Genomic DNA, 14,499 nt, shown 5'->3' with positions numbered 1-14,499 from the left:
CTACGTCGTTTAGATAAATATTTACATTTTCTAAAGTTAAAAGTCAAAACTAGGTTGTTTTGATAAATGTTTACATATTAAATTAAAAGACAAAATCATTATATTGTTTATGTAGTTAAATAATATTGTACTTTGTCTACTAGTTAAATAATCTGTCTATGTAAATGCAACGTTGAGTATAAATAATATGATTCGTTAACTCGTCTCGATTTGACTCGATTCGAAAAAATTTCAAATTGAGTTCGGTTGCTAAAATGGGATTCGCCAACTCGATTCGACTCGACGCGATTGAATCTTCACCGTTGATAAGAATATATTAATATTTAAAATTGTACATATAATACGAATTATTAACGCATTGAAATTTATATAAATATAAATACGAAATACCTTAAACACAGAATCCAAAAGTATTTATATATTATACATAGCAACTTATAATTTGGCAGGATGCTTCTATCGTAAGATCTAACCATTGCTGCAATATTCAAGGCTGAGTCAAAATACCCAACACACACACACACACTTCCATTGATATTCTTAAATGTGTAATTCAATGCAAACGCGACTTGAATCATGCATTTTTGCTTTGCTAATATTCTTATAACTCTTTCTTGTATATAATTTAAACTTTGGGTTATTGTATATAAGATCTGCAAAAACAGTCAAATGTAAAGGTAGCTTCATAAAACAAGTATCCAAAGGAAATTCTTGTATGACCCCGACACAGTTTCTGTAAAGGCACTGTCGAGTTCTGTGCTGCAATGTATATGACTACTCATGTTGGGACATCCACGTATGTATGCCTATATGAAGCAGTTATATATATATATATATATATATATATATATATATATATAGGTTGAAAGCTAAGAAATTAGCCAGTTTTCTTGGACGGTGCAGTGCAGTAAGGATTCTATATGTTCATTTCGAGGACTATTTTCTTCAAAAAAAAAAAAAAACCCATGAAAACGGTTTGTTGGAACTCATTACTCAAATACATACAAATATGGCTTCTTTATAGTTACAGTTCCAATGCTCAATATATATCCAAAATAAATATATGGAAACTACATTCTTTATAGTTATAGTCCATTAGATTTTGTGCTTCCAACTTTGTGACTAACATAAAAATATAGAAAATGAACAAATTCAAATGCATGCACCAATACTTGTTAATAATAATAATAATAATATTTATAGCATGTTTGGGTGTATTTTCAGATGTCGTCATTCACTAATATTAGAAAAGATGAATCTAGGTTTTGTCCTTTTGCGATAAAATATGTGTTTTTTACTATAATATACCTTAACAAACCGACCTTGCTTGACTTCCAGTGCCTTGTCTTTCGATATAAACACCTTTTTTTTCTTTCTTAATTTGGGTAAATTCTATAGATATTGTTTAATTAAGCAAAAATGGTTGGTTGATGACAGAAAGAGAGGATATAAATAGCTTTCACGTTTATATATTAAAGCAACATAGATATCATTACATTAATATATATAATATTGTGTATAACATTATCAAATAAGCCATTGAAATATAAAAAGTAGAAAAAAATACCTTAATACAATCAAAACCCATAAAAACCATATCATCCAGACTATATGTTGATTGCAAATTGACCCTATGCTTCTTCCAATTATATAGTACTCCCTGTAAAAAGGGAAAAAGAAATGTATCCATTAGCATCAACCCAAAAGAGCACATTTGTGATTAAAAAATTCCCAAGAAAAACCAAGCATACCAAAACTAGAAAGCCTATATATGTACACAATAATCTGAAATATGAATTGACCAGAAATATAGACCATCATTTTCTTTTTGGTACTACTCATTCCCAATTACCTCTGCTTCCTAGTAACTGATCATCCCTGTCACTACCATTCAAAACTGTCCCCTAAAAGAGCAATTTGAAGGGTACCCACTTAACATGGCAGTGTCCCAAACAAGGAAAAAGTAAACAACATAAAATTTTATTGAGTTCTAATAAAGATTCCTATACAAAGAAATGGGGAAAAAATTAGCAGTAATATATAATCAAAGAGAGCTTGAGTTTCAGGTGTTTAGTTACTTACTTGCAGCAGTGGCATCGGCAAGTATTGGTGGTGCTGGTGGTGGAGGTGGTTGTTGTGGTGCTGGTGGTGGTGCCATCTTTTGCTTAGGCCTCTTTCTTTTCTTCTCATAGCTGACACCTCTAGCTTTGGCCTGGAAATCCCTGACTTCCCTTAAGAAAATCCTTATAGCTCGAGCTCCAAAAGGGTTCCCTTCTGGTCTACCCCCATGTTCTTCATAAGCGGCTCGGAGTCGACCAATGAGTGCATCGAGGCTACCCCAGGCTTGTCTTAGAGGGCATGGGCATGGAGCCGGCGGGTTTGGGAGGCCAAAGAAAGGACATGTCTGGTTATGAACCTTGGTCTTCCCAAATTGATCTAGGTACCTAAGAAACTCCAGAACATGAGCGCCACTGCACATTGAAAGCGACAATGGAGGCCTGTGGTTTCTCAGGTACTGACAGAAAGTGTTCCAATCCCTGCGCTTCTGGTTCTCATACCGACTCGGAGTGGGTGGAGTTGCAGTGCTAGAAGCAGGCGTTGCAGTGATGTTTGCTATGGGGTTTGAGCCTACAATCGGACTCGGAAAGTTATTTGGATTGCTTTGTGGGGAAACCAAGTCCATTATTTTGCTGATGATGTCCTCAATCTTTTAGGGTTTCACTTGTTTCTTCTATATAACCCGATCAGGATTACCTCACAGAACCTAGATAGATAATTAAGGAGGGAGAACAGTTTCAAAGCCTTCTTTTTAAACTTCAGGTATATGGGTGACGATGATAGCTCAAGAAATGATGAAATGCAAGATTCTGCATGGCTTCCATAACAGTTAACTGATTAAAATAACAAAGAGATTGAAAGAAAGAAACAATCAAACTAGAGAGACACCGAAAAAGGGTTGTAATTGTTTCTCCATTTAGAGAAGGAACACATTGTTAATAAAATTTAGCAAATTGTTTCAGTTGGACGAGACTGCAACAATTTGAGGGTAGGAAAATAGGGCTAAAAGAGCAAAGAAAAAGATGAGATCAGAGATGAAATTATGAGCGAAAAGGAGAAGCAAACTGGAGTTTAAAACACTATTGATAAAGTAAGAGAGAGATGAAGTGAAACAAAAAACAAAGGAAAGAGAGAATATAATGCTATAGACCAATGGGTCAAGAGAAATGGAGAAGGGTTCAGTAAGTGAAACACCAGTGGTTGATAAGTAGTTGTATTAAATAATTAAAAGGAAACTGTTTTGCCAAAAATAGGACAAGTTGGCAGTGAAGGCAGAGTTGATAGTGACATTGGGCTGTACCCCAATATTTCCGCTTTTATTTCTTCTCTTCGAAACTCTCTCTCCTTCGTTGAGCTGCCGTAAAATACTAAAACAATGTCGTTTAAAAAAAAAAAAAACTATCGAATTAAGCTATTTTTTTAAAAATTACCCAATATTGTTTTTTCTATTTTTACAAAAAAAATGCTATTTTAATTTATATTTAATAATGCAACCTTTTTATTATTTTTTACCAAATTTTAACATTTTTTGTAATTTTTATATTATAGCGTGTTTGATGGTGTCATCTATCAATATTTTTATTTCTATTTCTATTTTTACAAAAAATGCTATTTTTATATTTTGATAAATCTAAAATATATATATTATGAGAATATTGAGATTTGAACCTAAAATATCACACTTTACAGTTTCAACCAAAACTGTATTTGGTTTAATATAATTTCTTTATAAAATTGTATAGTTTAGTGTCCTGTAATTTAGTATTATATATTATTATAGATTTAAAATTTATGTAATATAAAACCTAATATATCAAAATAATTAGAAAATGAATAAAATCGAACTGAGTTGGATTCGAGTCTTGAACGTTAAAAGTCTAACTTTGATCCATATTTTAAACAATCTTTTTTTTTTGTGTAAATTTATTTTTCAAACTTAAGGCTTTTATCTAAACTCTTCCAAATTTTGGACAAGATTTCATGCTTTTATCCAAACGGAAGGGTTTAATCTACACATATAAAGATTTTTTGTTTCTAACTTTTTGATGTATTGCCTAGAATTACCATAACTCCTACCTAACCCTTACATAGGAGGATAAACGTATTTCAACGTGCTCAAATCCATGTCCTCTTATATTGACAATAATGTTGATGTCCGCCGAGCTAAAACTCAATCAACTTTTCCATCTCTAACTTGACTTTGATGATCCATGTGTAAGCATTATATTTTAGTATTTTAACATACTATATACCTAAATTATTATAAAGTTCTTAATTAAGGTGCTATTTGATAAACTGAAAATTAAGTGCGGAAAAATTAAGTACTGAAAATTTAAGTGGTGAATTTAAGTTATATTTTAATATATATTAAAATTAATTATGAAATATGATTAGATTGATTGATAAATATAGATTTTAAATTATAAAAAATTATATTCTACATTTTATCTTTAATTTTAAACGTTTCACCTTATTCTAAACAAAAATCAAAAATTAAAAGTAAAGTTTTTATAAAATAGTATAATATTAAAATAAATAAAATAAATTTGATTTAATTAAAATATTCTCCATTAAGTGATAGGTGGCTTTGTTCTATTTATTATTTTTCACATGTCTTTGTAGAAAAAAATTCTATCTGGTTGTTTTAATTTTATATTATCAAGCATGTGTAAAAGAAATAAAATATTAAATATTTTGAATAGATTAAAAATTTTGAATGATTTACCAAACACTAAAAATCCATAAAATTACAATAGAATTCCAAAAACCAAAGAAGAAATGATGGGTAAGTTGAGAATGTTGTATGGTATAGGAAGCTTCACAGCAATTGCCCAAATCCCTCTCAATTTGTTTACCCTTTATTACACATGATTTCCCCCTTGAAGGCTTGTAGGATACAATGATATCTCATGTTGTCCTCCAAAGGAAATTTAATCTTTAGATTAATACTGTATCTTTTGTTTGGAGAATTGGCATCCATCTTTCAAGCTAAGCTTAAAACTATTTGTCCATTTCACTTCTAGGTAAAATTGATGAAGTAAATTTATGGGGAACGCGGGGATTGCCCATTTCACTAAAATTAAACAAAACAGATTCAAAGCATTTCACTAACTTTGCAACACATTTGGATAACCAAATTGGAATTTACACAATTTTACTAATCCACCAAAACATGAAAATGACGGATTATCTTACAACTGCTTGGGCTGTTTCTTTTGTCTTTCTTTTAATGTAATTTTATTGCCTCCCTTAAATGAAAAAGACAATAAATGCACCATCATAGTAAATATTTATATTTGAATAATAATGTTTTTTTTTTGTCTTTTCCCCGTTATTCATTTTCCTTTTAGTAATTTTTACTCCTTATATTTATTATATTTTTCACTTTTTATCAAAAATATAACTTAGATTAGTATATAAGTTATTTTTGTATTTATATATATAAATGATATTTTAAAGAATTAATAAAATAAATAATTTCTAATTAATTATACTCAAAAATACTTTAAGATATAAATAACACTAACATATCTGTCACTATCAGTTGGTATCATGTATTGGCGACTTTTAAAGGAGAAGTGAATGTTACGGACCAAACTAAAATTTGACTTATAGTTTAGGGACATATGGTGAATTAACCTTTCAATTTCTTCTTTTACACAGTATTTAAGGGTATAGTTATCCAATTATCAAAAGTTTTTATTTTAGGCACTGAAATAAAAAAAATTGTAATTTAAATATTCATATTATATAATTTCATTATTTTGATTATTCCCATTAAAAATTAAAGATTTTTTGTTTAATAATAATATTATTTTAAAAATTACACGTTTGGTGTCTTTGTTTCATCATGTTCATCGTCAACATCCTTTATTACCAAATCATTAAAATCCTAGAAAAATTCACTAAATTTAGTGAATTTTTCTAGGATTTTACTGTTTTGGTAATGGTGGATGGTGATGATGAACATGATGATAATGAAACAAACAATCTAAAGGTGTAATTTTAAAATAATAATATTATTTAACAGATTTTTTTGAATTTTAATGGAAGTAATTAAAATGATCAAACTGTGACGTGGATGCTTAAATTGTAAATTTTTTATTTCGTGTTTAAAATGAAAAAATTATAATCAAGTGACTATCTATGTAGTTTACCCTTATGTTAATTACTTTCTTTAAAATTCACAAATCTAAAATATGGGATAAATTACATTTTAGATCACTTAATTAGCATTATCACAGATAAAAATCAGTTCCTTTTAAGAAAATATCAAAAGTAATAATTTATTGTGTAAACTGCAAGCTTAGTCATTTACATATGGTATTAATTATTTTAGTCACTGAACTTTTAAAAAATATATTATATGGTCTCTAACGTTAACAATTCATTATGTTATGATCATTGAATTATTAACTAGCGTTAACGGTGTAACAATAAAATAATGTTATTTTTAGATATTACAATACACTAATAAATATAATATAAAAATTACGATATAATTATATTTTCGTATTTAAAATTTAAAATTTTATATATTATAATAATTACAGTATTATTGAATTATTGGAAGAAGTAGAAACAGTGCCCAAATGTTATTTGCCCTACCTTAAAAAACAGTAGCCATGATGGTAATAAGTACTTAGAGAAAGAGGGGTTGTTAAAAATAGAAAACAAATTGTTCCCACTAAGAGTAAGAAACCCACACATTTGGAATCTCAATAACAATCCAACACACACTCTCAACGCCCAGTTCCATAGTTGTTGGAACTTGGAACCAAGGAGCTAGTTATAGGCAGGCACTAGGCAGGTATATATATATATATATAATTCAATGTTGTGAAGGAAAGGAATCTAACTCCACTCTTCCCTCAGCTCTGTTTGTTCCTTTCTTAGGGTTTTTAAGGGTAATTGATGAGCAGGTATATATATATATATAATTCAATGTTGTGAAGAAAATTACTTTAAGTGCAAAAATGAATTATAAATTTTAAGGGTTAAAGTGTAATTTTATTACATGTCTTTAAGTTTTATTTAAAAATTAAAAAAATAATTAAGACATGCAACAAAATCTCAACCCTACTTATGGAGTTAAATTTTTTACTATTTGTATAAAAATCATTTGATCTCTACAAAAGTTACATTAAGATTCAAAGGATCGAGCATTTAGGTTCAAATCCCATCGTATATAATTGTAATGTATAAGTTTTTAATTTCAAGATGCATCTTTGTCCTAGACGAGTTTTAGTAATTATTTACAGTTATTTATTTATCGTATTTGTATTGATTTGGTTCTACTTTATATTTATTTAATAATAAATCTTTCAAAATTTTATATAAAAATATTAGTATATATTTTTAAAATTAAAATTTCTTATTAGGGAAATAAAAAATATTTACTCTGTTGATTAAAATTTATAATTATTTTTATAAGTTAATAATTAGATTGAAATGAGTTTATACTTGCTCAATTCTAATATATTTTTATGTGAAATTATTGATAATAACAAAAAAAAGTCCATCAAATGGTTTGATTTATGTGAAAGTAGATGGCATCTTACCATTGGATTTTATACTTTTTCCTTTTCTGTTTGATTTTCACTTAAAACTGACATGACCCTTAAAAAAATATGTATTCCATTTAATTTTATTGTATAAACTAATATATTAATTCACCATTATTAAAAGAAAAGTTTTCTATGTATAAAATAATAGTTTACGATGCAATAAATTATAAACTTATTACATTAATTTTTTTACTAGTTAAACAACATACAATCATGTTAAGTTATGTCGAAAGTTTTGTTTTCTACTTTAAAACTCAAAATATCATTAATCAGGCAATATTTCAAGCAAAATCACATAATTAAAAAAATCAAGAGGGGCCAAATACTATATTCGATTTATCCCATACACTTGTTCCTATACACTTCATTCAGCTCATTCGAGTGATCAAATAAATCTGCGTGAATAATTGGAGACGAAACTTCTAACAATTCCTCAAACTAATAATAGGGTGCTTGTAACAAAGCTACCTTCGCTAAGTGGTAAACTACTTTATTAGCCTTCTCTTTAATCCAATTAAACGACAAGTTGGTGAAACTTGATTGCAAAAACATACAATCTTGGACCAATAATCCGAAATCTGACACGTCATTACGATTTTCTTTGAGCGCATTAATCATAATCCGGCAGTCCGACTCATTAATTAGATCATCCATATTATGCCTACGAAGCCATTTCAATGCCTCACGGATAGCACTTATCTCAGCTATATGAGGATTCATTGTCATATCAAAGTGATCGATAACCCTCTCACCAACTGGCCATCATGGTCTCGAACTACCGCAACAAAACTCGACCATCAGTTCTCTTAAAAAACAGCAGCATCTACATTACATTTTAGTTCTCCAGCTACCGGGCAACTCCAACCGACTGCCACTATGTCAGTCGACGTTGTGGTTACATGACCACTGTTATAAACATTTTGCGCAGCTTCCCATTGTAGTAAAAACTTATCCGCCACTTTATTGACATCATCAACCAACGAACACACCTATCATTCACAATACAGTTCTTATTAATAAGTCGCATCTCGGTTGGGACATAATTCTTCATACATCGCCATATAAAATCTTTGACTTTTGATGGGAGCTTATTGTTCCATAACCTCAACCAATGGCCATTTTCCCTCACAAAATACAAATCAGAAAACATATCAAGAGCTAATTGATGCCTCGAGTTAATCGAATAACACGCATCATTAGTCCAGTGCCAAATTAATCGGTTCGGTCTATGAAAAATACCTATCAGAACCTGATACATTATCTTTACATCATAAGGGGGAAATTTCCCTTAACAAGCATCGACTCTCAATCGGTAGCATCATTATTCAACAGATCTCTTATTGTCGATTCCTCCATGCTAGACAATATAATCAAATCAATATAAAAATTATTATCATCTACCAAACACGGATCATGGAACACTCTTATTAACTCACCATCTCTTAATCTTTATCTAAACCTTTTCAAAACAAGGTGCTTAGTAGCAAAAATACTCATCCATACAAAAGAAGGATTATTACCAATGTCCCTGTCTAAAAACTCACCTCGTGGAAAATATCCAGCTTTCAAAACCCGACTTGGAAGAGACTCTGGCTGCAAAACAAACCTTGCAGCTTGCTTACCAAGCATCACCAAATTGAAGTAGTGAAGATTGTGAAATGCCAAACCCTCAAACTTTTTTAGTACATAGAGTTTATCCCATGAGAATTAATGAATTTTTCTACTTGCATTCCCACTTGAACCTCACTAAAAGGAATTTATCATTCTCTGTAATGTAACACAAGTGCTAACCGGAAGCAAGAAAACACTTATGTAGAAAGTTGGTAGAGCTTATATTGGATCTGGTGCCTTTAGTGTAGTATATTCGTTTGTAAACTTGTAACTTTTTATCGTACTGATTGGTTAATAAAACAAATTTATCTATTACATTAATATACTTTATATAACTGTCATCATATGGTTTTTTCACGCAAAGCAAAATAGAAGCAAATGTTGCTAACTGGTTGTCTAATGTGTAAACTAATACTAAGCGGTATTACGTGGTCGGATCGTAATACGAAAAGACTACTTGTATTAGTAGACGAACCTAAACATGTTCTTAGTCTAATCAGAAATGAGCAAACTGATTAAAAGACTAATATGTCGTCTACCAAGTTCAATTGGGGAGATGTTTTGTCTTAAGCATCAGAGCGGATGACTCCTAGAAGATAAAGACATATGTGTGACTGACTAGACTGACATTACATCGGACTAGACCTAAGAAGAATAGATCCTAAATCCATTTATGGATTTATTCACTTGTGACATTCATAGTGTGGCCTACCTAAATCTAGAGTGGATGATGAATTATGTATGCGTGACTCGTATACTTTGATGTAAGTAAAAGTCTGAGTTCAAATAAATAAGGAATTGAAAGCTGGTGCATTTGGTATATGACTTTTATGGTATGTAACATCATTCACAATAGTGAAATTCATAGACTGAGACATGGGTAAATGATATCCTCTCATTGGCAAAACATGGTTGATGAAAAGTAAACGTGACCACGGGTCGTTTGTCTTTGTGATGAATGACTTGATTTCTATTTGATAGCGATTTTTCATGAATGAAGATGTAGTGGTTACCATGAGATAAAATAGGATCATATTAGAAGAATGGATATTATCCCAAAAAGATTTTAGATATCCTATGAGGGTAACACATTTATGACAAGGTCAATGGACGAGCATTGATCGAGTTGCTTTCATAATGATATGTCGTTAGAAAGAGGTCAGTTACGATACTATAGTGGAATGACTTAGTGACTAAATGAGTATATAATTAATAGGTGAAAATGTTAAACTTAATTATAAATCATTTGAGCCATAATTGCATATGTCCAATTAGTTATCTGCTAGCTCCTTGAAACTAGAAATGAATTACATGTTGAATCAAATGAACAAAAAATGAATGGAAATGGAGAAATGGGAAACCTTTGAAATGATTATGGTTTTCTCCAAAATGAAAATGAAAATGGAGAAATAGAACTATTTGGAAATGAATGTGGTTTTCTCCAAAATGAAAATGAGTATGAAAAATGAAAATGACCTAGAAATGAATTTATGTTTTTCGAATTAAATGAAGTTCGAAAATGAAGATAAATCATTTGGTCATAGTGAACCGTTGAATTAGAGGTGCTCATGGGCCAGACTGGGCTCAACTAAAAATTTAAGCCCATTTCTAGGCTCGGGCACGACCCACCCGTATTAATTTTTATATAATTTTTAAATTTATATAATACATCAAAAATACTAAAAACATCAAAATAAACATTTCCCAACAAATTGAAAATAAATTTTAAAAAATATGTAGACTTAAATAACACTAAGATAAATGCAATTTAACAAGCAAATGCCTTTAAAATAATAACAAAATTAACAATAAAATAGTAGCAACATAATAGTAAAATGGTAACAAAATAGGGAGAAAACAACAAGAAAATAACATTTAAAAAAAGAGCAGATTTTTTTTGTCATTTAGTGAATTCGGGCCGGGTCGGGCCCGAGCCAAAAATGTCTTACCCGAGGCTCGGCCCATTTTTTAAACGAGTCTTATTTTTTTGTCTAAGTTCATTTTTTGGGCCTATATTTTTTCCCAAACCCTCCCACATTTCGGGCGGATCTTCGGGCCGGGCTGGGTGGCTCGACCCATAATCTGGTCTATGTTGAATATAAAAATATTAAATATATTTTCTCATAGATTTTTTTTGCGGTGAAGTCATCATGATTTTAATGAAATTAGAAGGTTGAGAAGATTATTTAATTAGAAATATATTAAGATGTTTCTTTTAGGATATAAAAAACAAATATCAGGTTGGATTGAATTGAAAAAGACCAAGAAGTACTTATAATTGAACTCGATATGGGAAAGACCCAAAAGCCACTCATGTTAAAGGGATGGACGACAAACCCTAGTACTATTACCTAGGGTTGTCGTCCATTATACTCCTAGTTAGATTAGGAGTTCATTTTTCTAGTTGAAATAAACCTCTACAATTCAACAAGGGTCCTACCTCCTTTTTTCTATTAAATAGATGACACCGGTAGGGCTATTTACAGAACTTCAAGATCTTATTATTTTGTCCGACAATAGAGAGAATTTATTCTCAACTATTAAATCTATTTTCCGGAATAACAAATTTTGTTAGTTTCTATTTGGGAATAGATTTTCATTTTCACACTAAAGAAAAGAAAACAATTTCTAGTTTTGTGTTTTGATTTGAATCATTCGAGCTCAAACTCGAAGCAGTTTGTGGTATGGGAATAGCGGAGAAAGCCATTTGGTTGAAAGCTGGAAACAACAAGGATTCATCTAGTCGAAAACATATATGTGAATTCGGTAATTGGTTTATTGCTATAAATATCACAAACTAGCTTGGTTTTCAAAATTTTTATTTCCCGCTTTGCAAGAAAACCTTTTTCAAACTGGATTTTCTCCAACAACTTGAGCTACTGTCTTAACAACCATGTATTTACTCAGTTTAGATAAAAGACGATTTACCCAACCATGAATAAGCTAACTAAGTCAATTCCAAAGAAAAGAGAAAGCATGTTTCTTATATCTCCTAATGAAAGATGGCAATCCCAAATAAAAAAACATGATTTAGTGGTGTTACGACACCTAGTAATGATTGCACCGCTACTCTATCCTAAAGCTACTTATTAACACTGAACATAATTCCTGACTTCTAAAAATTAATGGCCTGACTCAAAGTCTGTCTATACATCTCAAGAATATTCATGACTGTCAAACATTCAAACAGCGAAACCCGAAAAAGAAATTAGAAACTGTTGTCAACAAAAAAGAGATGCGAGATCATAGGGCTCTCTCAACAAACTGAAATACCATAAACATCGCCGCACTCTTCAACCAATCAAATAAAAAAATCCAACCCTTCAGTACATATAAAAAGATAGGGAAAAATCATATCACCGTAACGTTGTAGCATCCTCAAAGTATAGAAGGTGCGGTTCAGTGGCGTGTTGAGTTAGGAAAATTACAGAATTTTAGGAAATAGATTAAATAGGAATTTTAGAGTAAACGTATAGAAAGTAACTAGAGTTGATAAAAATTAGAAATAATTTCGGGATAGGAAAATTTGATTTGAGTTAATGACTAAATTGTAGGAAAATGAAAAGTAGTCAGGCAAAAGAATAAAAATTAAAAAATTAAGTTAGTAACATAAGAATAGATGGAAAACAAGGAAGGATTAAGAAGAAATTTTACCAAATAAAATGTGATTCATAAATGAGAATTGTAAAGATGATAAAGGTCAAAATGGTAACTAGTAAAACAAGATATTTATAGATAATGATTGGGCCAAAGTGCAAGGATGAGAGGATGAGGGACTACGTAGCAAATTAACCATTTTGAAGTTAAAAATCATGAGATATTTTTAATGAAGTGTGTAGAAATTGGAAGAAAATATGAAAGCTATCTTCCTTCTCAAACAAGCCAACATCTCCTACCTACTCTCTCCATCTCCATCTTTTGTTCTTATTCCATCTAAGTCATTTTCACCATTTTTGAGTCCTTAAAGCTTGTTTCTTCTTTTTGTTTCTTGATTTCTAAATCAAATCAAGAGTAAAGCAAGGTAGTTGCTTTAGCTTCATGAAAAAAGAATTGATAATTACTTGAAAGGAGAGAGAAAGTTAGGGGTTAGTTTGTATTAATAAGGACGTAAGGTAAAAGATAAAAAGTTTTCATGATGTTCATGTAATTTTTTATTATTTGAGCATAAATATGTTATATGTAACACCTCTAACCCGTATCCGTCGCCGGAACAAGGTTATAGAGCATTACCGGTATTTACGGGTCAAACAGATAGAAATTTCAAACGTTTCATTACATATCAATATTCATAATAAAACCAATCAAAATCATATATATTGTCTCTTATACGAGCCCTGAAAACCTGAAATATGTATTAGAAACAAGTAGGGACTAATTCAGAAACTCAGAGAATTTTTCTGAAAAAGTAGAAAAGTTTCAAAGCTGCAGGGGGTCACACGGCTGTGTAACTCACACGGTCAAGAGACATGCTCGTGTCTTAGGCCGTGTGAGCATTCGAAATCGGGACACATGGCTGTGCCTTAGCCCGTGTCCGTGCCCGTGTAACTCTCTGACTTGGGTCACACGGCCAAGTCACACGTCCGTGTGCTAGGCCGTAAGAGCATATTGACTTGCATTCTTAAGAAGATACAGGGGACGCACGGCAATGTCACTTGGCCGTGTGTCACACACGGTTGAGACACACATCCGTTTCTCTGCCCGTGTGGACGAAAATAGGCCATTTTTCAAGCCATATTTCTCACCCAATTTGACACCAACCTAGACTCAACATATTGCACATCAACAAGCCATAACAAGGCATTCAAAACAAGTTAAAATAAAGTCTTAAACATGTATTATTACTACATACAACCAATATGCCCTTAGGCACTTCAAATGACAACTTAAAAACATGTCAACCAAGTATACCAATATGTAAGTTCGTTATATAAAAAAATATTATTCATAATATTTTCATAAGCCAAACTTTCACCAAGTCCGCACAAAAGCCTATACATGTCATATAAACCGTATTGAACTTTTCAAAAACTACCGAGATAAGCTGGATAGTGTGACTTGAGTGCTGATCCGATCGTCCAACCTTCCGAAAATCTACAATGACATTAAAAAATACAAATAAGCTTAATAAAGCTTAGTAAGTTCGACGAGTTAAAGAAAAATCTTACCGAATTAACAATAATAAATTAAGTAAAAAAAATCATCCATGACAACTCCCTGTCATTTACAACTTCAATCGATAAATATATCTGTATTCAAATCAATA

At 30.9% G+C, this 14,499-nt stretch overlaps 1 protein-coding gene across 1 annotated transcript; it reads right to left on the bottom strand.

Moving 5' to 3' along the window:
* Positions 1 to 1,444: 1,444 nt before the first annotated feature.
* Positions 1,445 to 3,245, bottom strand: LOC105784462 (protein LIGHT-DEPENDENT SHORT HYPOCOTYLS 1). The gene is made up of 2 exons (XM_012610349.2): positions 2,083 to 3,245; positions 1,445 to 1,660 (listed from the first exon to the last, which is right to left on the bottom strand). The coding sequence occupies exons 1-2, from the start codon at positions 2,681 to 2,683 to the stop codon at positions 1,647 to 1,649; spliced, it is 615 nt and encodes a 204-aa protein (XP_012465803.1). The 5' UTR covers positions 2,684 to 3,245; the 3' UTR covers positions 1,445 to 1,646.
* Positions 3,246 to 14,499: the final 11,254 nt, after the last annotated feature.

The sequence above is a fragment of the Gossypium raimondii genome, chromosome 13, assembly GCF_025698545.1.
Source record: "Gossypium raimondii isolate GPD5lz chromosome 13, ASM2569854v1, whole genome shotgun sequence".
Taxonomy (NCBI): Eukaryota; Viridiplantae; Streptophyta; class Magnoliopsida; order Malvales; family Malvaceae; genus Gossypium; species Gossypium raimondii.
The sequence above is the reverse complement of the archived record's forward strand: the minus strand, read 5'-3'. Positions and strand labels throughout refer to the sequence as shown.